The 23,412-nt window shown below is 34.3% G+C and overlaps 1 protein-coding gene across 1 annotated transcript; it reads left to right on the top strand.

Moving 5' to 3' along the window:
• Window positions 1-275: 275 nt before the first annotated feature.
• LOC140041178 (uncharacterized) lies at window positions 276-20,907 on the top strand. Its single transcript, XM_072087602.1, has 9 exons — window positions 276-1,088; window positions 6,634-6,720; window positions 8,298-8,594; window positions 9,988-10,003; window positions 10,825-11,375; window positions 12,211-12,927; window positions 13,122-13,208; window positions 13,697-13,989; window positions 17,342-20,907. Exons 1-9 carry the CDS (start codon window positions 584-586, stop codon window positions 19,169-19,171), a joined length of 4,383 nt encoding a protein of 1,460 aa, XP_071943703.1. The 5' UTR covers window positions 276-583; the 3' UTR covers window positions 19,172-20,907.
• Window positions 20,908-23,412: the final 2,505 nt, after the last annotated feature.

The following is a 23,412-nucleotide window of genomic DNA, read 5'->3' on the forward strand; positions in this document are numbered from 1 at the left end:
TACAAAAGTAAGTCTTGAAAGAACAACAAAAGACTGCGTCGTCGACGACACAATGGACTCTTCCAAATTGTGAATTTTGCGGGGGGATCATTGTTCACAAAACGTGTCATCAACTTGTACTTTATTTTTTAAATGTATGATAAACAACGGATACTGCACATTTTCTGTTGCTGTCAATATTGCTGATTTCAATGATCAACATCCGTTTCTTTTGAATAGGGTGATTGCTACACTCTGTCCATGTAGGTATTTAACGCACTGCCCCATGCTGTTACGTTACTATTGGGAGAATCCAGTATTCACACATCCATCAAGCATAAGTAACGTCGTAGTGTTAATGTTGCAATCATTTTGACCAATCACAGGTAATTGCCCCTCGCAGCAAATATCAAGCCAAGTTCTACAAGAAATCAACATATTCCAGTGGGAGTCGACGACGACGTGAGATTGATGCAAACCGATTTATTTTGCGTTTAGTTTTCAACAAGTGCGTTTGCCAAACTATTTTGTTTGCCGTTCATTTACATACGCTCATTTGAATTGCCTGTGTACAATTTTTCTATTTTTATCGACGTTTTTACAGATGCCCAAAATAATGGAGTTATGTTTGCTTATTATTTTTGTTTTATCGTTTTTGGATGGACAATCGGTTGAGGCCCGTAGGTCACAAGAAGTTTACCAAAAATGTCAGCCAGTTACTATCCCGATGTGCGAGAACTTACCGTACAATATGACGACATTCCCTAATTTTCTTAAACACCAGAGCCAAGAGGAGGCAGGCGCAGAAATTGCCCAATTTTTACCGCTCGTAAATGTTGAATGTTCCGAAGATTTGCGATTTTTTCTTTGTATGATGTACGCACCACCCTGTATCCAAAACTTTGTCATCCCCCCGTGTTTGAATCTTTGCGAACAAGCAAGGTATGGATGTGAAGTTCTTATGAATAGATTTGGGTTCAGTTGGCCAGAGCAACTATCATGCGACAAGTTCAAAGAAGCCGGCCCTGGTGTCCTTTGCATTGATCGTAATAGAACTGATGATAATGTTTCTAAAAGACCTGCTCCAGTATTGACTACAATTGCTCCAGGTAAGAATGTTTTTAGTTCATTATTATGAATACGATTAATAACACGATTGACATACTTTTGTAATGTACACAGTGACGGGTGGGGTCATTTCACAAAGCTTTGTTTTACATTTCTATGCCTCTATCATTAAGTGTTACTAAATTTACCAAGGGGGGTTAATTAGTACTAAATATAATGGTTTTATTTTCTATAATTTTCACAGCATTATAAGATATGTTAAAAATATCCTTTTCTATATTTTGTTTAACTGGTTTCATGTTTTGATATAAATTTTGTGGTTCCGTACACCACGTATAGTTCTGATCGAAGTTGATCGTCCTCAGGAGTTATTCTTTGTAGCCACTTTGCCATTCTTTTCACCAACAATAGTTAGTTATATTATTAAGTTTTTCATTTCCATAAGATATACAGTAAGCCAGCTAACTAAATCGTGCAATTTCTCGATTTACCAAATTCCATCAATGTTCTTCAAGACTGTGATCACGTTTCATTCGCGTTTACAAAAGTTAATATAAAAGTGTTTCTTTATCAAATAAGTTTAGTCAGCAGAGCAGCTCACTTTATGTCAATCAGTTTCTTTGAAGACAGATCCAACTCACGTTCCATCTTGGTATGATGTCTTCACGTTCAAGGATGCACTTAATCTGCATCTGTAGCAAGACATAATTATCTTTCAATATCATTTCCGATTTTGGCAATCTCCTAAGATGTACATGTAATAGGCCTAGTTGTTTTGTTGTAGATGTAATCCCCGCCATTATCTATACGATTAAATGTCGTTTACTGGGGTAGGCTAACTTAATTTGTCTTCGGGTGAACTTTTAGATAAGTGCCGTATACTTCAGAATACATTTTCTATATTTTTTATACAGATATTTTATGTGAACAAGAAATTAACGAGTCAACCAGATCAAAGAATTGCTCCCTGATCAAACCATTAGGTATGATAACGCATACAATTACGGTTTAATGGGAATAACATTTAAATATTAGGACCCCGTGTACGTTTATTGTTGTACCATTATATATAATTATATATATAACATTCTATAGGAATTTGTGTTGATGATTAACCTAACACATTATTAATAAAATACTACTGTGAAAAAAAAACCTTTAATATTTTTCTCTCTCTTTAAAATAAGTGTGTGGGGAATAATTCACAAATTAGTGGCCCAATTCAACAGTTCAGCTGAAGTTTGGTTCCCATATCGTACATGAAAATGAGGTCATATTAACATTCTTCATTAATGTATAATTAAATGATCCAGTAAGTTGTTGGTAAATTGAAACATTCTTCCGTTCTACCTGTACCGGTTTGTCTCAAAGGGACGTGCTGCTGAATATCGGCACCTGTTGCCCAAGACAAGGTTTTAAAGGTTCACGCGTGTAAGGATAATTTCACTTGACAGCAATGGCAGTACTGTGATTTTTTAGTTTAGTGAAAAATACAATTTGAATACAGTACATTTATTGTCATAATGCCTATACTACAGGAAACTATACAGACTCATATGCCTACTAATACTAGACTTCGGCCTACCACCCTTGTTGTCATATGCCTATACTAATACCACAGACTAGGACCCATGTTTTCATCATATCGGCCTACTATACTATATACTTATGCCTACCCATGTTTTATAGGACTCTAGTCTAATACTATACAAACTTAGGCCTTCCCATGTTGTAATGGGCCTACTAATACTAGACTATAGACTTATGTTCATGTAGACCAAGTTTTTTAATTGAAATTTGAATTTAATCCATCGCAAATTCTCTTAATTCGTCCTGTCATCAGATATCTCCTCGTCACATGATCATTAATCATATTATATACTGTACGAGGAATGACCATCGTGAGTTATCATTGTATCATGGTTGTCATTTTGTATTATTGGAACAAGCCTTTCCTATCAAATATTCTCTAATAATTCCTTTGCAAGTTTCTTCCATCGTCTTGGCCATTTCTCGTCTTGGTCATTTCTCGTCTTGGTCATTTCCCGTCTTGGCCATTTCTCGTCTTGGTCAGTTCTCGTCTTGGTCATTTCTTTAGCCGAATCATATCAGTCCACTACAGGAAGTGTCCAATCATCTAAAGAATGTCCATCATTCTTAACTCCTTTGAGTCATCCCGCCATCTAAACCTGGCTTATTATTCTAGTGTAAAAACATTGATTGATTATAAAATTACATGGGTACACGGTGCAATTACATCTGTTAGAAACCGCCTTGTCGTACTCACGAGATTTAGATGACGTTTTTAAAGGTTACTTACCACAAACTGGGACTTGTCCAAGTTCACTGGTAATAACCGCTTCAAGATTAATGTTGGAAAAATAATCACTTTTTTTAATGTTGTCGTGCAGCACATGCCGCGTATCACATTTGGTTCGTTCCAACAATCAACACTTATTACTTTGAACAGGTGACTAATCGACCAGTTGTTATCCTCTAGTCAACATTTGCTAATGTTCTTCAATAATATTAAATCATATTTAATGTACTTGAAGGTCTAAACTTTAAACTGTATATGTAGGCCTAAATGGTATCCAAACTGACAAGAAACCGCTTGTTTTGGTACTATTGTACATTGGAATTGTGAATGGATAAAGATTTTAATCAATGTACGGTACCCATCCATCCATTAATTCATCCATCCGTCTACCCATATCTAGTAACATCCATTCCATCTATCCGTCCATTTCACCACCACCACCCCCCCCCCCCCCCCGTCTGTCTGTTTGTCTGTCGATCTATCTATGACGTCAAATGAAAATCAGTTGTGTCATTGTATACCGTAGACTTAAATATCAGATTAAAAACTACCGTATCTAATTCCAAATAAGTACTGTACTTATTTCTCCGTATTAATTCGTTTTACGTTAGCCCGTACCCATTAGGTGCCTTTCATTTTACTGTTTATGGATTAAGGTTTTCCTTTCATGGGTGTAATAGTATTATTTTGACCGGTACGTTTTGTATTAGAACTAAGTTGGGAATTACTGTTAGCCCTTGTGTTGTATTAAGATGACTTTTCAATTCCATTGACCATTTTGCCTTCCATGTATGAAATAAAGGAAATACCACTGTGATGATGTAAATCACAAACACTTATAAAACGTTAATTCATATAATAACTCATTTTCCGTAACACCTCGGATTAAAAGACCAATTCTAAAAGACCAATTTTTAAAATAACTATTAGGCCTATTGTGCACCTAGAACACCTCCAGAAAGATTTCGAACGCATTGAGTCGGATGCCTCTCATCCTCTCCACAAAGTGATCATAGACCAACTTAATCCAAGTGGTAGATTGAGGCTCCTCAGTGTGAAAAACAAATCGATATGCCAAATCCTTTATTCCCTCCGGTATCATACAACAGGAAGTCACGAAGATAATTTTATCTTGTATTTTTTTAGATGTTTTTATATGAATGGTTTTATGCTATATTTGTTTTTATTGTGTTTTCTTTGTTATTATCACGAGCAATGAATTTCCTTTTTGAGGATCAATAAAAGTTATCTTATCTTATCTTATCTTATATCATAATACCAAAAACAAGTAATATCAATTTATCATTCATCATAATTGATCGACATCAAGATATGAGAACAAAATTAACAGAAATGTAGTAGAAATGGGAGTTTAGGTTTATTTTTTATTAAACCTTCAATACAAAGTTATTTTTTTTTCATTTTTAAAACTAATCTGTAGTACCGATAGGATATCTCTATTATTGGCGAGTAATGTGTGTGAATTTGATAAGATCTTTTTGGCTGATTGAAATCCGTCAGCAGCATTCTGTAAGCGACAGACCAGTAAATATAAACACCTAGACATTTAGATATTATTGAATCAAATGAACCAAATCTAAAGCTGTCTGATTTCAATCGAAATAGAAATAATAATAAATTGCTTTAAAAATTACGTATAATTAGCCTAATCTGATAATAGGATCAAGGTTAGAAAATAGAATGTCAGGAGGAGATATTTGCAAACATTTATGTTTAACTAACTTAGGCATGTTTGTTTGCTTGTCTAACCTATTCAGTTGCATTCATGTCTCTTCTCAGTATATAGGATTCTTTGACTAAGAATGGCGTTAAAATCCAGTTCAATTTGATAACATTTCCTATACGAAACGCAAACAATCTTGTAAACTAAACTCATTGGAGATGCACTTAAGTATCCATTGATACGGTACTTTTAATAGTACCTATAAACTTCAAAGGATACCGCTCCAAGGTGATACATTAAGCCGTCAGCCTTTAGGGGAAGGACCTATTTGACCAATTGTTTCAGGTGATAACATCATCTGGTGTAGTTACCTTACCGTCCCCAAAATTTTTCGCCAATTAATTTGAAATAACGCATCAGCGAAAATACTCTGATGCGACAGAATCAGATTGTTCTAAACTTTATCACCTTTTTTTCAAAAACGTTAATTTCGGTTCAGTTGTTACTATTTGTTGTGGTCTGGGATTTGGCAGGTTTTTGGTAATAAAAGTAATTAATAGTACAGTGATCTAATCGGTATAGTAATCCGATGTCGTGTCCGAGTCCGGCGTGTTGTTTGATTGTTTTTTTTTTGTTATTTATCAGTTCCAAAAGAGTTGTAATTTTATTTTGGTAAAAGTCGCCACTCGTCTGTCCGACAGTGGATTTTGGCTGAACAAGTCCAGTGTTAGCTTAAGTATAATAGTTTTACTCACTGAGCAAATATTTCGACAATACGTCATAGGTTTCTGTAATACGTGTCATAGAAACGTAACACAATGTTATGACCGTTTGAGCAGAATACTTAGTTTTATGCACATCTCAAATTGATCGTATAATATTCATTACAACATAATAAAACTATTACTAGCAAATAAAATTGACGTTTATAGATTTTAAACGGTCTTGTCAACTCGCGTAACTGTATCCTTTTAGTAAGCTGATGCTACCACTCTTACTACCTGTATTTTCCTTTCGTATTCTATCCCACCCAGTGTGGTTAAAATCACCCCCTATAGCTCTGAGGTGAGAACAATTTGAGACTGTGTTAGTATACCAAAGTTGGAAAGGGTGAAAAAAGGATCGTCTGTCATTCAAAATAGACAAACACAAACTAACACATCTTGAAGTTTAAAAGACCACCGGCAGTGTTCATATTTCCATCGAATTACTGAAAATTGTAAAGAAAAAATAAATACACCTACTTTTTCAACCATATATAAACATTGCGTTTAATAGCAAGCCTAATATCATTATTATCATTATCATTCTGTTTTAGAATGATTACATTTTCTGTTCTTTAGTTAAACTTGTTTACTGCTGTGTCCCTTTTCCACTTATATTTCTTTTCTTGCATTATATTAATAACATTTTCATTATTGGCTGTATTTTTATTTTGTTACTCTCTAGGCCCTATTTTGCGGAATTTGTGGAATTAAAGTTTATTATTATTATTATTCATTATCCTACGTACGTGTCTTTAAATTTAAGTTTGAGTTGATATTTATTCTTTACTTATTTTTTTCTTTTCTTTAACTTTCAGTTCCAGTTGACGATGTCACTTATTGCTTCGAATCTAGCGCTATTGTTTACGAAGATATTCTTTCTGAATTCTGCAAAGCACACTTTGGTAAGTATTTATTTTACACTACATTAATTTAGATTTTATCAAACCATATCGCATAATTTTAAAATTCATTGGTACACATAAAGCTAAAGCAACGCAAGAACATAAGCGCGCGCAATTTGACCAATCACGACGTATGGATCATCTAAACTGTCGCTTGTGATTGGTTAGCTTACCATGCGTTGCGCTTACGTGAGAACCAAGCTTAAGCCGCTCAATGCATCGTATCAATATTCGTGAGTCACTTTTCGTCAGACCGGATCTTAGATTTTGGGAAACGTATAAGGCTAAAATCGATTGTTAAAAGAAAGGGTTTCATTTTCTTCCTGTCTTAGGCATATAGAATAAAAAGATACGGTATGTGTGTCTCCCTGTTACCATGATAGATGTACAAAAGATAACTTCAGTCACAGCAGCTGCGGAAATCTCCCAGGCTTTGTTTTATATTCCATCTTTTTACCTGCTATCATTAATACCCGTACATATCGTTTTTCTAGGCTTATAAACTCCAATCAATCAAGGGTGAAAATACCGGTACTGGTTAAACACCTGGCCTATACCCATGTGCCCTCAACTAACTTGGGGCTCAATAACCTTAACTGGTTTATGAACCTGGTTTAAGGACTTGCTTGAATTCCCTCCAGTGCAGCAGAACATAATTATAAAGATGATGCATTTCCGTGTTTTCTACATTTATGAACGATTATGTCAGATGGCTAGGTTGCTTTTCATGTCAAAGCAAAATTAAATTATTTAGAATCAAAACTCAGGCTTAAAAACAGCACTGAACTCAGTGTTGGCACGAAACGCAGAAAACTGCTACAGTAGTCCTCTTTTTAACTATTCAGATAAACTTACATTAATTTATCAAATTAAGCAATATGATCACATACGGTACAACAAAATTAATAAATTTACTGTATAGCGCCCTCATGCGTTAAAAAACTTTATAGAAGGACACGTTTTAATTTGAACCAATTACGGACCATCGTTTTTATGATTTTTTTTTTATTTTATGACTAATACATTCTGATGTTTTAGCACGTTTTAAATGTCGATTACTATCGGTGATCTCATAAAATAATTTCTAATAAAACTGTTTTAAAATTACATCACTATCAATTTTCTTCGACCCACTTTACGGTATTACAAGCATTACCGTAACTCAAGGCCCATAAAAATCATTCCCTAATATATTAAATTCCAATGGGTTCAAATAGAGAAGCAAAAGGGGGATAGAGTTGATATTCTTTGTCTTATTAAATTGTATTGACAAATGAAAAACAAACGGCAGATTCAGGAAGTTGGCTGTTGGCGAGATCACATTTAATTGTTTACTATCTCGATTAAATGCCAGGGTACCTCTAAATCTTCTAACAGGGGACTTGATTAGCGCGTTTTTACTCCTTTCTTCTTGTGAACTTAAAATGCGGGTTAGCGTAATGGAATGAACGGAGAAAGTATGGCACGCTTTTTATGCCTTACCAATATCCTTTTCTAGATTTGACACTTTTTTAAATTGGTATTTTCCGCATTTGTGAAGTCATTTATTGATGATTTCTTTTCTTGTTTACTTTCAGTAATGAAGATCCGTCTAGAATCTATTTCAAGCACAGTTCAAGAAACATCGTACCAAGCTAACGATCGAAAACGTGAAATATATAAACGCGATGGTCTGAAGAAACGCGATTTGAAGGCGATGTTGTTCCACATGCGCAACAGCGCAGCACCTGAATGTTGCAACGTTATGAAGCCAGGCGAAGAGTTTCTTGTTATGGGTTACAAAGACAATAAAAGGCTGATCATCAGCTCTGTATTCGCCTGGACACGATCCAGAGACTTCAGACAGACCATTAGAAAATTTGTAGATTTAGACTGCTGATCGTGATTATTAAAAAAAAGTAGACGGTTGTTGAGAACCGGCGGCGAACCATTGGTTTATTTATGAAACGCATAACATGCACAAAAACGCGTCATACAATCTCGATAATAAATTGTGACGCGTTATCTATTACGAAAAATAAAAATGTATATTATCAAGGGTGTTAGTATCAGTATTAATTATTAAAACGTGGGTAGAAATATTTTTTGACTATTTACGATGTTTCGATCACCATTAAATATAATGCACATCTATATTAATATTATAAGAGATAGCGTGTGTATGTTCGTTATACATTTGGAATGGTCCTACTAGATTTAAAACCGCCTGGGTGGTTATCTTTCCTCGAAATGAAAGAGTCTACAATCTTACTCGCTCGAGTTGATATTTATCTTGATTTAAATTGAATAAAAAGCAAGGCTAACATTAATTCAATTAATACATTGTATGATAATATCTTGAATCTTTTTGTGGGAATTTTATGATAGAAATGATAACGTTATTAACTTTTCAAGAGCGAAAGAGGGCGCTGTGTATATTGTGAATTGGAAATATACTGTTTTCAGAGGGAGACATAAAACACGTACCTATTAGGCCTAATACAAAATGGTTTGACAATTAAAATTTGTCCTATTTTACTGTTATCTTCCATATAAATAGCCGTGATGTACAGAATTAAGTAGTTTAATTAACATTTTATTGAATATTTAACACTATATTCGATGTTTTATATTAAATTTATTTTTTTAGAAATTATAACACAATATGAAAGATATATTGTAAAGCATAAACCCCAGTAAAAATTGCTTGAGACAGATTCCGAATGGCGCCCTCAACATCTTTCGTATATTTTTTTCCCCGTCATTTTTATATTATTAGCCTACTCATCATTATCGTAGACTTTACTGCAAATAAACAATATATTTCGTTAAAAAGATTGTTTTAAAGAAAAGTTTGTTAATTTCTTTCCCAATGATTTGAAATATAAAGAAAAAATAACGTGATGTTTTCCGTGACTTATATCCGGGTTGTATATAAACTACTGGCCAAATAGGTAACATTATTTCTTAAAATTTGTACAAATTCGTATATTTTAAAGTTGTTGTTCATTAATTTGAATTAAACATAGGTTTCGTACACGTATCATACGTAATGCGTTGTTTTTATATCATTACGTTTTCCCCTCGTTAATCGTTTACATGTGTGTAATTGTCCGCGATACCATAAAATGATTAACTTTGGAAAATTTCTACTTAGCACAATGAATAGCTTTACCCCTGGTGAAGTGACTTTCGTTTTTTGTAAACACGTATGCCTCATATGCAATGTTCAGTTAAGAAACATAGGATTTGAGTAAAAATATAATCTTACTCCTCTCTCGAAATTAGACGGTGACGTAACTTAGTAAGTATGTAGGCTTAGAAACTTTAGGACTTATCCTCCCTCGTAGATACACCTAGAGACCTATAAGGCTCACAAACCTATTAGTAGTCCTGTAGTATACTACTACTAGGCCAAGCAAGAGTAGTGTGTGTGTATGAAACGTATTCAGGAAGTTGTCTGTATTTTCAAAGAGCAAATCAACCGTAAATATATACTTTTTATTGAAAGTGAACATCAAAAGAATGCCGTCTGGTGGCGGTATATCAAAAGACACCGAATTATTTAATACCTGCTGCCCTAGCTTTCTAGTCCGTTGAATGCGTACAATACAAACGGCTGTAAAAGACATTTCACGCGGTAAAGATGAGCTGTGAATTGACAGTAACTAATTTAGTACCATAAGTGTTCAAATGCACCCTTTTTATCATCAAAACAAGAAAAAAAATGTCCATATTAAAGAAAAATTAATGTTAAAATAAATATTATTAAAACGAGGGAAGAGCGATTCAGGGGAAAAAACATAGCGCCATCAACGTTTTGAAACTTACAGTAGAGTCGAGCCGAAATTATAAGGCGTGACGTATTGACACTACATTTATGTACAGTAATACTCTTTTCAACTATGGTAATTGTGTACCATATAGAGATATCATTCTCATCTCTGCGTGTATGTATCTGTATTATGAATCTGAACGTTTTCCACGATAATACAATATTATAAAAAAACAACTACAGGAAAAATAGCAGGTTAATTGCACCCGCATCAACCTGTACCAATGCTCTGTATCTTTAATAGCTTCCTAGTTCCGTCAAAATAGATGGAAGAAACTCAGTATATAAAGTAGGAATAAATACTTTATTTCACATTTCCAAAGCGTCAGTTTTGTAACAAGAGTGTACGGTCTGTTGAGATACAGTAGGCCATTCAAAATGACGATTCCTTCAAATGGAAAGATGATAATGTTTGCTTTTATCATTTGGATGTTCGCCGATACGACGATGGCACAGACTTCATTATATGGAAGTCATACTCAAAACCCTAATGCCACACAATGTGAAAACATCACAGTTTCCATCTGTCAGAGCCAGCTATACAACACTACGATTCTTCCAAATTTGTTAAATCACACAAGTCAGAATGAAGCAGCTTTGGTGTTGACTACCTTCTATCCTCTAATATTGGTTGAATGTTCGCCAGATCTTCAGGATTTCCTGTGTGCGATGTATCTACCTCCCTGCACGGACACTTGCTATGTTACACCACCATGCAAGTCACTTTGTCAAAGTTCGAAAAATGGTTGTCAAGATATTATGGATAATTTCGGTTTTACTTGGCCGGATGAACTTGACTGCAACCGCTTTCCCGAGCAAACCCAGAGTGTATGTATCGATGGCTAAGACGGAGTTAGGCCTTATTACCACAACCACCACTAACATAATCTACCGACAGTATACATCATCATTAAGGTGACAACGAAGTCCATCGATGACCGCAACCTGTTAGTGGCGGTTTCGTCGCTGTTGGTTGTGAACTGAATAAAACAAACATTCATTTTGTTTCAACGCATACTATATTGTGTAATTTAAAATCGAAGTAATGTTGAAAGTATACTGTGTATTCAATTTGTAATTAAACGATCTATACTCAATATTTTGAATAGTCATGTATTTTTAGTGCGTTGCTCGTTCCAGTAAGCCTAACTTAACACTTAGCTTATTCCTGGTATGGTGGTACCGAAGGTAAGTTAGCTTACATGCCATCAATATCATCGAAATCTTGTGGAAGAGCGTTTATACAAGTACTCCTTTTAATGGTATATTCGATCTGCGTCAGACTCAATTTAGAGTCTTGTTTGGAGACAGTCTTTTATTTGCGTTCCACATTTATTTATCTATTTTTATAATGAATACTGGCCAGTTTAGATTATAATGCTATCGGATATCAGTACATCTTTCATCCTCGGTTCAGAGATTAGAAACATAATTTTAACTAAACTAAACAAAGTAAACTAAATCAGTCCGGATAGCAACATAATTATCTCCCCATATGTTTATAACTTACAGAAGTAAAAACATGGGATCTATAAATCTAATTTATAGGTCCATGGTACATGATAACACCAGATGACATCGTCTTATGACGATTGTTGTAGACCGGATATGTTACTGTCTTAATTCTTGTTGTAGGAAGTAGGCCTAGTAATCGATTCCTTATCCTGCATCAAAAGTTGACCTGAGACGACGGAAATGCATGGAACAATCAAGTAATGAAACTATTGTATCAACCCGTCACTTCCATCGTGTGTACAGTGTGGAGTGGTTGCTTTGTAGACAAGTTTACAGTTTTTATTTCATCATGGGTTCCTCATATCTCTATTCCTTCATTCTGATACTATTCCATATACTGACGTTGGTAGACGGGAGCGTGGAAGTTGATCCTACTGAAGAATCAGACGTCATGACTACCATTGAGCCTCGTTTTGGCAAATACAAACCACCAAACTACCACCAGATACCGGATTGGTACGTTAAAGATAAATGTGAGCCAGTAACTGTTCCCTTGTGTAAAGACAGGTTGTATAACTTTACGATTGTACCCAACCTCTTGGATCATGACTCCCAAGATGACGCCGGTTTAGAAGCCCATCAATTCTACCCACTTGTTAAAGTCGGATGTTCGGAATATTTACAAGATTTTCTGTGTTCGATGTACGCTCCTCCTTGTACTGTGCTTGAGTACGCTCTTCCTCCGTGTAAGTCGTTGTGTAAGCGCGCCAGAGCTGACTGCGAAGGTCTTATGAACAGATACGGATTCAAATGGCCCACCAAACTTGACTGTAAATACTTCCCAAAGGATGGTCTATGCATGGGTGTGGAGAACCTGAAGAGCACCACCACCGAGCCGCTTATGGATCAAACAACGCAGGCTACTGAACCAACACCAAGTAAGTCTATATGGGCACATCACATGAAGTTTGACAGTTTATATTAAATAGGCGTTTTATTACCAACAGCAGCGTACGTACGGTACGTCAAATATTTTTGACCAATCACAAACGTCGGACGCGTTGTGCTGTCATCTTCAAAATAATCCGTTGTCTATTTACTTATTATAACTTATTATGTATATGTTTTACAGTGTCACGTGATAACTCAACATTCTGTTATGAATCTCTTGATGGAAGAAAAGACGATCTCAAGCAGCAATTCTGTGGAGCAGATTTTGGTAAGTTTCATTTCCGGTTTCCGGCAATAGTAAAAGTAGTCCACTAAATCCAAACTAACCAGCCCCTATTTACCCTTTATATACTATTTACCCTTTATATACTATTTACCCTTTATATAGGCCTACTATTTCCCCTATACTATTTACCCTTTATATACTATTTACCCTTTATATACTATTTACCCTTTATATACTATTTACCCTTTATATACTATTTACCCTTTATATACTGTACTATTTATTGTCATATGTTTATTGTTGTTACTGTCGCCTGTGATTGGTTAACTCTCTTGCGTTTCGCTTACCTCCAGTAAGAACCTAGCATACGGGCGTACGTGCAACGGAAGTCAGTTGACAAATCACAGTTCGGATAATCAATTGTCTGCGATTGGTCACATTACTTGTGTTGCGCAGGTACGTCATCGCTTGCGTCCTGGGATTGAACCAACATTAAATGTAGTAATATCTCCTAACTTGTTTTAATATAGTTATGAAGGTTAGACTAGAGGAGGTAGCCAATACACTGGACGGTACAACGTACTTGATAAGTGGAAGACGACGCACGCTTTATAAAACGCATGGTTTGATCAAACGCGATTTGAAGACATTGCGACTCAATGCAAAGGACGTAGTAGCTGCAGAATGTTGCCATGTTGTGAAGCCGGGTGAGGATTATCTTATACTGGGCTATAAGAATGGAAAGAAACTTGTCATTAAAACTATTTACGCATGGTCAAAGGGAATTAGAAATCTGGTAAAGAATTTCGATGGGGTACAATGCTAAACAGCAGAGTGCATATTCTCACTTCAATTAAAGATAACTTTAATAGGACTACTTTTATTTTAAATGTTGTCGAAATATTTCTAAACCTAAATATGTTGTCATTTAACCTTTTAATTGTGAACATGAATAAGTGTTTTCATTTTAAACAGTTATGTAAATGTTTTAGTATTATGTATCCATTAATTTTGTATAATAAATCATCACAAATGTTGAATACTTTCGTTAAAATCAATTCTAGCTAGCAAACCGTTATGCGCGTGCGTCCCTTTTTTCATGTTCATGATGCCTTTGTAATAAAACAATGGAATGGAATTTTAAAGACGAACGTATTTATACGAAAGAAAAAACACTTGTCCGGCCGGCCGTCAACAAATATGCCTGTTTATTGATCTTCAAAATGATATACTTTCCTAGTAAGAATAAAAACTGATTAATATTAAACTTTAGCCTGGAGATGTTGTGTTAATCATCAGTGTACAATGCATTGGAACCCGAGTAGGCGTACACGGAGACAGGTGGATTATTCGCGACAAATATTCGCTCTTTTGTTGCGCGCCATTTGTGAACACGGCAGACAACATGTTTTCAGCCTCGTTCAAAGAACAGTTCTTTCCTGTTGTGTAACGACCTGAAAGTAAATCAAATTACCAAATGACGTTTCATGCATAAGTATAGATGATTAAGAACAATCAAATGTTCCGCTGTGTTGCAGTTCTATATTGGTTTGTAAATGTTTTGTTATATTTTTCTGTTCAGCTAATTATAGGCTACGATATGACTTTGAAATGTAGGTCTAGGTATATTAATTCGACTTATAAGAAACCCCACTATGTTAGGCCTGAGACACACAGTAATTTCAGGATGTATCGTAGGTATGTAGTCCTAATGATAATTGTAGTATACTTCTCAGTATTCCTGTTGTATCCCTCATAAAATGGGAATTATCAGAATACCCGTCCGTCCCCCATCTTGTCGCTCGCTTACAAATTAATTTTCCCCGTACAGTTACAATGTAGGAAGTCCTCTATAGTGTGGTTCTTATGACTAAAATGGCTAAATTAATACTTTTCAATTTCTGTATTATAATGACGGAACAATTTGGTCCATTAGGTCTTTTCTATTTATTGTTCTTGTCCAAAACAATTCTGTATTTTCTCGTATTATCGGCTTTCTACAAATCCAGGTTTAAACCTATTGCTCTCCGACAACAATGTTGCTACAGTATTCATAAATAAAATGAAGTTCCTAAACGGTTAGACAGTGTTAGAACTCAAACTATTTCAAAGGAATAAGTAAGGCATAATATTTTTTATAGAATAAAAGCATCAAAGAATGACCGATAATTTCAAAGACGCCGCATTATTATGGTACATGCAGTAGCTTTCTAGTCTGCTGAGCGCGTACAAACCGGGGTTTGTAGAGACTGTTGCAATTCACGCAATTCAGTTCCGGTTTACGAACTTTTATGAATAGTATTAGTTCGCTCCACCCCCGGAGAATTCAGTTTTTTCACTGCACAGTGAGGTGTTTTGTTTGTACCCTATCGATAGTAGTGTACTTCTATTGTCGATAATTGTGTTTTAATTCCCGGCATAATGCGTTAAATTTGTCAGATGAAATGACAATAGATAATTTGATAGATTCGACGGTTTAATAATTATGTTTTTGAAAATGCCGTCGTTTCGTTTGATCTTAATAATTGGTATCACCATCGATGTCTCTAATAATCGATACATGTTGCATCTTGTTTTTACTTATGACCATTCATTTAAGAGAAACTATATTTTTGCAGAATATTGAAGTACATCAATAAAGAGGAAAAACACGAGATTGTCCTGTCTTTACTGTTTTATTATTTTAAGTTTTTTCGCAACGAAAGGACGTAAGCGCGCAACGCAATCGAGTTGACTAATCAAACGCGATTGATTATTTAAACTGTCGCGTTGATTGATCAACTCACGTGCGTTGCACAAGTTACTACGTCGTTAAAGTTCGAACCAAGATTTAATCCATTTATTTATTTTTGTTATTAAACCTTGTTTAAAGAGGGTAACCCTAAAACAGCATATGCTGACAATCAATGCAACAATAATATTTTACTTTATTTTTTTCTGCGTTATTAAGAAATTAGCAGAAAAAACCGTTTGCCAATTAATTTTTAGTGAATCTTTAAGAGATATTTACGCAATAGGCAATTGTCAAGTTGATAGGAATTGCAATCAAGGCGATATACTGATTGGGCTTCCGTGGTTAACTTCAGGACTCATAGCTGTATGAAATCAAAAGAATTTATACAAAATTAACATACTTAATTAAAGTTATGTATAAAGTGGTTAAATAAAGTTATAAATGACAATAAGAGGATAACAAATTTTGACATAGCGCCCTCTATTTTAAAAGTTCTTTAATCACAGTGCTGCTGTTGTATCAGTACTGTCCGAACAAAACATATTACCTACTGGTTCTGCTATGTAGATTCAAGTTATATATCAAATATATCATATTAAAAAGTTAAAGATAAAATATTTTGTTTCGAATTAGTTTACAAACAAACATTCCAATACAATCTTTGCATACAAACAAAAATGGAAATGGAAAGAATGTCACCTATAAACACTTATTTGACCTTTTAATCATGTTAAAGTATGTATTTTTAAATGAAAGTTGTTTTTTAAAAACCCTGTTTTTAGCAAGAAATATTGTTTTAAATTGTCTAAATTAAATGTATGTTACGCTGTATTCCAATACGAATGTTTTATTCTAGTTGATTTCATGCAAACCAACCAGCTTGCCATAAAAAGTAAACAATTCCGAGTACTGGTACATTCTAAAAAAAAAAATTATGATTTATTAGTTAATTTCAATCTTATTGATTGTTTACATTTTTACTGGCATACTTATGTCACCGTTTCACGTTTCAATAAAACGTCTGAAATGCGCCTATAAATTTGCAAAGTAAACATTTTACACGTCACGTGGTAGATTATATGGCTACCGATTGGTCAATTTACGATTAAAGCTTAATCAGTAGTTTCTCAGACCTTTTATATTTAAAACAACAAACAAGATTAATTTCAAATAATTTTGGCAAAAAAATAATTGATATATAATAATATATATAATAATTATAAGATGTAATGTTTTATTATTTTAAATATGACTTAGTTTAGTCGTTTTTGCTATAAATTTGCAGACACCCCTGTGGAGATTTAGAAACTGCTGTGACGTAACTCAGTTGCAGTCTATTCACTGTGTCAACTGAGCAAGTGTTTGGCGACAAAGCGTGAACTTAGGCTTGCTGATGGTTGTGGCTTATATTACGAGGAGTATATTTTGATCACAAATTTAGTCAAGAATTAATGTTTATGCTCTAAAGTTAACAAAATACAATTACTGGATACATTTTGAAGCTCGTGTGGATTGCCTTGTGAAGGTAAATAAACCAACAACAACCATGTTCTGCAGAGAAGATCATGTGAAAAACCGAAGGTGGGTGAAACCGCTCTCTGTTCTTGTTTTGTCGCTGTTGTTGCACTGTACAACGGCGCAGGTACATGGTCCATACGGGAATAATGGCGGAGGTGATACTTATTCGAAGCCTAGGTGCGAAGCAATCACAATTCCACTGTGTCATCAGCTTCCATATAACACCACAATTTCACCAAATTTGTTGAATCAAAACCAAGAAGATGCTGGTTTAGAAGTACATCAATTTTATCCGCTCGTAAAAGTCGAATGTTCTGTGGATTTAAAATACTTTTTGTGTTCGATGTATGCACCTCCATGTACAATGGTGGATTTTGCGATACCTCCATGTAAATCGTTATGTCAAAGTGCGAGGAATGGATGCGAAGCTTTGATGAACAGATTTGGTTTCCAATGGCCTGATAAACTTGACTGTGATTTGTTTCCCGAACAACGACCTGGAATTTTATGTGTTGACCGAAATCGAACAACGCACCCAATTGACAATGATGGTAATGGTGGAAAGACTATAACGACAAAGTCTCCAGAAAATGTTGTGACATCAACTCCCGCAATTCACAAAGAAGATATTCCATTTACATGTCCAAAAGAATTCACAGTTCCTGAGAAAGATGAAGAATTTTTGGGATCAAAAAATTGTGGAGCCCCGTGTCCAATGTTTTTTACAGACCCTGCTCAACAAAAGTTTGCCAGGCTTTGGATTGGTATTTGGGCGTTTATTTGTGCCGGATCGTCTTTATTTACTTTCATGACATTTGTGATAGACACTAAAAGGTTTAGGTATCCTGAACGTCCAATTATTTTTCTTTCTGGGTGTTACTTTATGATTGCTGTTGTATACATTGTTGGATTTTTTATGGACGATGAAATAGCTTGTAATCAGCCTTCATCTGAGGACGTACATCGAGAGGCAACTCTGACGCAAGGTGCCAAGAAAGAGATGTGTACGATTCTATTTATGGTTTTGTACTACTTCACGATGGCATCTTCTATTTGGTGGGTGTTGTTGAGTCTCACATGGTTCTTGGCTGCCGGTTTGAAATGGGGTCATGAGGCTATCGAGAGAAATTCCCAATATTTTCACGTTGCTGCTTGGTCTATTCCTGCTGTAAAGACAATTGTAATTCTTACGATGGGTGAGGTCGACGGTGACCCTCTCAGCGGTGTTTGTTTCACTGGTGGTACGAACATTGCCGCACTACGAGGATTTGTACTTGCCCCTCTTATCATCTATCTAATCATAGGAACATTCTTTTTAATAACCGGATTTATCGCTTTGTGTCGTATAAGGACTTTTATGAAGCACGAAAATACGAAAACAGACAAGTTGGAAAAATTAATGTTTCGTATTGGAATTTTCACTGTACTATACACTGTTCCAGCCACTGTTGTAGTAGCCTGCTATATTTATGAGCAAAACTTTAGGGCTCAGTGGGAGTTACGTTGGCTCTCGGACAATTGTTTAAAATACAGTGTGGTCTGTCCGCATCTAGATGGGTTATTACCCGAAGCCTCTCAGGGTCAAAGGCCGAACTTCACTGTTTTTATGGTTAAATATTTAATGTTAGTGGTTGTTGGCATTACCAGTGGTTTTTGGATTTGGTCTGGGAAGACCCTTCAATCGTGGATAAACTTTTATTATAAATTGTGTTCGAGGAGAAGATCCGTTCCGAAGAAACCTTCAGAAGTTTAATCGCATAACAAAAAACTATTGACTATTTTGCTTTATCTTATGAGGCATAGACTAAAAGAAATAATAATCATTTTGATCTTTTGAAAATCATTTTATTTTAAAATTCTTCATTTACTATATTGATAAACATGCTGGTCATTTGCCTAATCATTAAAATAAGGTTTTTATTTTTAAAATGTCATTTATGTTCAGAACATTTAAATTTAACAATTTTATATTCTTTTCTTATTTTTTATGTAGGAGATTATGTTAAAAGTTTTAAAATCGATTTGTTATTTTTTCAATTTTTGGGTTTATTTCCCTAAACATTTTAAAATTAAATTTTAGTACACTATAATATATACAAGTTTTTAATTATAAGACAAACTTATAAGTGAATTGTTAGCATCACTCAGACAGGAAGTGACATCAATAGTTATCGCAATTTAGTTTTAAAGAAAATTTTCCCAAATGTTTCATTTTCAGATTCTGTTTTCTTAATTTTACACAATTTTTTGAATAATTTGTTTAAATTCTATATTTGGAATTTTAAATTTGGCTGTTTAGCCTGTATTGTTATGGACTGATGTTCCCTAAGTCTGTACTTTGATTTGCCAAAGTACTGACCAAAAGAATTTAAAACTTATACTGTGTTCATCTTTTTGTAAAATTTAGATTATTGTAAATATCAACGTTGCTAGCTATGTATATAAATTGTAAAAATGAATGGTAGTTTCTTAACCCCATTGTGTATAAATTGTAAAACGTATAATATTAATAAGTACATAGTGACTGATGAGAAAAAAAATAGTTAAAAACACAAGAATCCTTATCCCAACTGGTACATTAGAAATATCTGTTATTGGAAATACTAGTTTGTGTTCTGGTGGTTATACAGTACCAGCTATTAAAAACCGCCTCCTTTGAATCTGTTAATTTGTGTTCTGTACTTAATTCTAGGCATGTCTGTCTATTCTTATGTCAGACTATTGTTCCCATTGTAAGTCTTCAGGGTTGTTCTACCTATGTCATCATCACTATGATGTCTGTTCTAATGGATTAAGGATTGTCATAATTAAGCCTTTGTTGTCCCTTTCTAAAGGGTCACAGAAACACAGTGCATTTGCTAAGTAGTAGACAATTGAACAGGACTTGCTATTCAAACATTTTAATCTTTATTTTTTAAGAAAGACTCCAAACTACCTTTAGTAATGTTTGTTAAAACCTAAATTTATCTTGTACAAATTTAATCCCAGGCTGTAGCATTGTTTCTATCTAAATTATTTATAAATTGTAAAATGCAATCGTATTTCAGCTTTTGTGCAAAGTCGTACATACAACTGAATGACAAATTTAAAAAGTTAAAATTTGGAGCATGGAGACAATTCCTCCTTGTTTGGACAATACCGTAGTGGTTGATATGGGTATCCAACTCTTGTTATATTGTTTGTTAAAAATGCTGCTTCCATATGTAGTTAAAATCTTAGCAGACCAGTGCTTATTAATTTTCTTAAAGTACATTTTTGAAATGGATTATACTACATAGGCAATGTTGATAATGTGAAACTTAAAATAGACAGACATCTTGTGTAAAATAAGAATCTACACTTACAATCTAATACAAGAATAGATGCTAGTATTCTATGCTTAACTTGCAGTAAGTACAGACTTAAAGAAAAAAATATAGTGTGTACAGCATGGTTATCTAAAAGCAGCATTTGCTAAAACATGAATAAATATGATAGGCTGTGCTTGGATATGCTATTCCTTTTGTTTCATTATTGTGTTAAAAATTGTATGAAATGTGTTTTGTGTGCTTCATGCTTAACTTGGTTTGGCCGAGTAAATACCTACAGTACCCATAAATAGTTACCGTCCTGTGTACCATACAGTACCGATGTCTTTGTAACCAACTGGTTGCCTTAATTCATACCAGTGCATTAGTTTCGATGTTAATTTACCCACTCCAAATTTGTTTCTGAAGTGACTTTCACAGATCGAGCATATTTTCACAATAAGAAGTTGCTTTTTAACCCGCCCTACATTGCACTATTTTGAGGTGTTGGCATGAACACGCTTAAAATTAGCGCCATGACTTTGCTCTTGCATAAGTTTCTTTTTATTAAATTTCTTAACACCAAAAATATTTTTCGGACTTGTTTCTACAGTAGTTGAAATTGGACTTTGCAAACTTGTGATATTGATAATACTCTGTACTTTATCAAAGTGGGTTGTTGCGCTGATCCCTATCACATTTGATACAGTCGGGTGGGGTGGGGGCCAGTTACACACTAAATTAGATAAAATGTTGTATTATCTGGTCCGGTTTATTCACATAATTAATACCCTGTGTATTAAGTGGACTGCCTGTTCGGTCTCTGATGTAGTCATATCTTGTACATACGTCGGTCTAGTCACATAGGATTTGATGTGTGCTTATCTAATGGAGTGGCACCACTGTTTCTCTGGGTGCTTGTTTTTTTTTTTTAATTTTAATCAGCCGCTTGACACGCCGACGACGGAAGGCCAGAGTACATAGTAGTTGATGATTCAAGTATGCATACTGATAAGCAAATATCTTAAGCGCTGATACCGTTATTAGTACGCCTGTAATAATAACACACGGACTGTAATAATGGCAACCATGGAATGGGCTGCTATCTATCACAAACTCACTTGCTACACAACATATTTTTTTTTGGTCCATTTTGCTTTGTCAATAATGCTGGATAATGTATTCAAATTAGCCTAATTATTGCTGCTAATGCGACGATAAATACTATGTAAGTGGATTGAAGAATATATGAAATGGTCTGTAATGTAATTTATAAAATTGTATATCGCCACATCGGAAATTTGATTGGCTAAATTTAATTCACTGCATTCATGAGAAATACAGTTGATAAAACAAATACAGTATTAATTTTAATTGAATTCTGCTGTGTTCTACATTTGCAGTCAGAATGCATGGGAAAGTAATATTGTTAATTATTTCACATCAGTTGTTGATTTGACGTGAAACTAATAACTCAAAATGAAGTTCATGATCATAGCTTTATAATGTTACAACATGAATTGTATAATCATAACGCCATCCCATAATTTGTTTTCATACACAATTTCACCATGAAGCAATATGCATGTAAATTATATTTATGTTTATACTGTGTCATATATATATATATACTGTTTCAACAGTGATTTGATGTTAAAATTCCAGCCTTTAGCTCCTCGAGTCAATTCATTACACACATTTTACTTTGAATGACATAGGTAATACTGTAATGTCTAAACATATTATGCTGACAAGTATACCATTTGACCTTTCACCTTGAATTTCAATGAGGTCTCGTATACCATATAAGGAAATGGAAGGCTCCATAAATGTCAGATGTGCTAGTAATGGCCCCCAGGGGAGGGCTGTTCTCAAACTACATTAGCAATCCTTTATGTTGTGTTCTGCATTAAATGTACTACATGCTGTGTACACAAATTAATTTTGAGTGTTTTATAATAGAATAATCAACAAAAACACACTTTATTTTTGGGAAAATGTTTTCATCTGGTTTTATATGTGGATTAAAAATTCTTTTTGCGACATTTGTTTCAGTGTAAAACCAGCACAAGAATATTCAGCTATCCGGATTAAATTCTTGGTTGCGATGACTTTTTTTCTCATTCCCACTGGTTTGTGAGAGTTCTATGCCTATCAAATTTGCATATTATTTTTGTTTCTGATTTTAAATGCATATTAAAAACTGAAAGACTTAAATTATATTGGATGAATATATTTATAATTAATTCAGTAAACCTGTTTATCATACTCGTATTAAAAGGTTCTCATTATTTTCCATTGTTTTAAAAATCAAACTGAATACAGTTTAAATATTGTATGTCTACAGAGCAAAGATGATATGTCTGTGTTCAGTTATGCCTGCATATAATATTCCTATCCTTAATTTGCGCCATAAAATTCTGTAAATTATTCTTTATGTGATTTTGATGTGCTCAAAATGTCTTTGTCTACCAAATTGTGAAATTTAAGATTGACTTTATTTTCAACTAATGTAGGAAGCTAGAAAACCCAAGAAATACAATTGAGATGAACTGAAGCATGACCCAATGACTGTAAATTGTCCCCTCCTATAATAGACGCCAATAGTTCTTTATCCATTAGTATGCATTTGTTATTTTGTTCATTCGCTGTTGTACAAATCTATTCATGGCGCTTTCTTTTAGAATGAAAGCTGCAAAGGTGTTGT

Source organism: Antedon mediterranea, chromosome 2 (genome assembly GCF_964355755.1).
Source record: "Antedon mediterranea chromosome 2, ecAntMedi1.1, whole genome shotgun sequence".
Lineage (NCBI taxonomy): Eukaryota > Metazoa > Echinodermata > Crinoidea > Comatulida > Antedonidae > Antedon > Antedon mediterranea.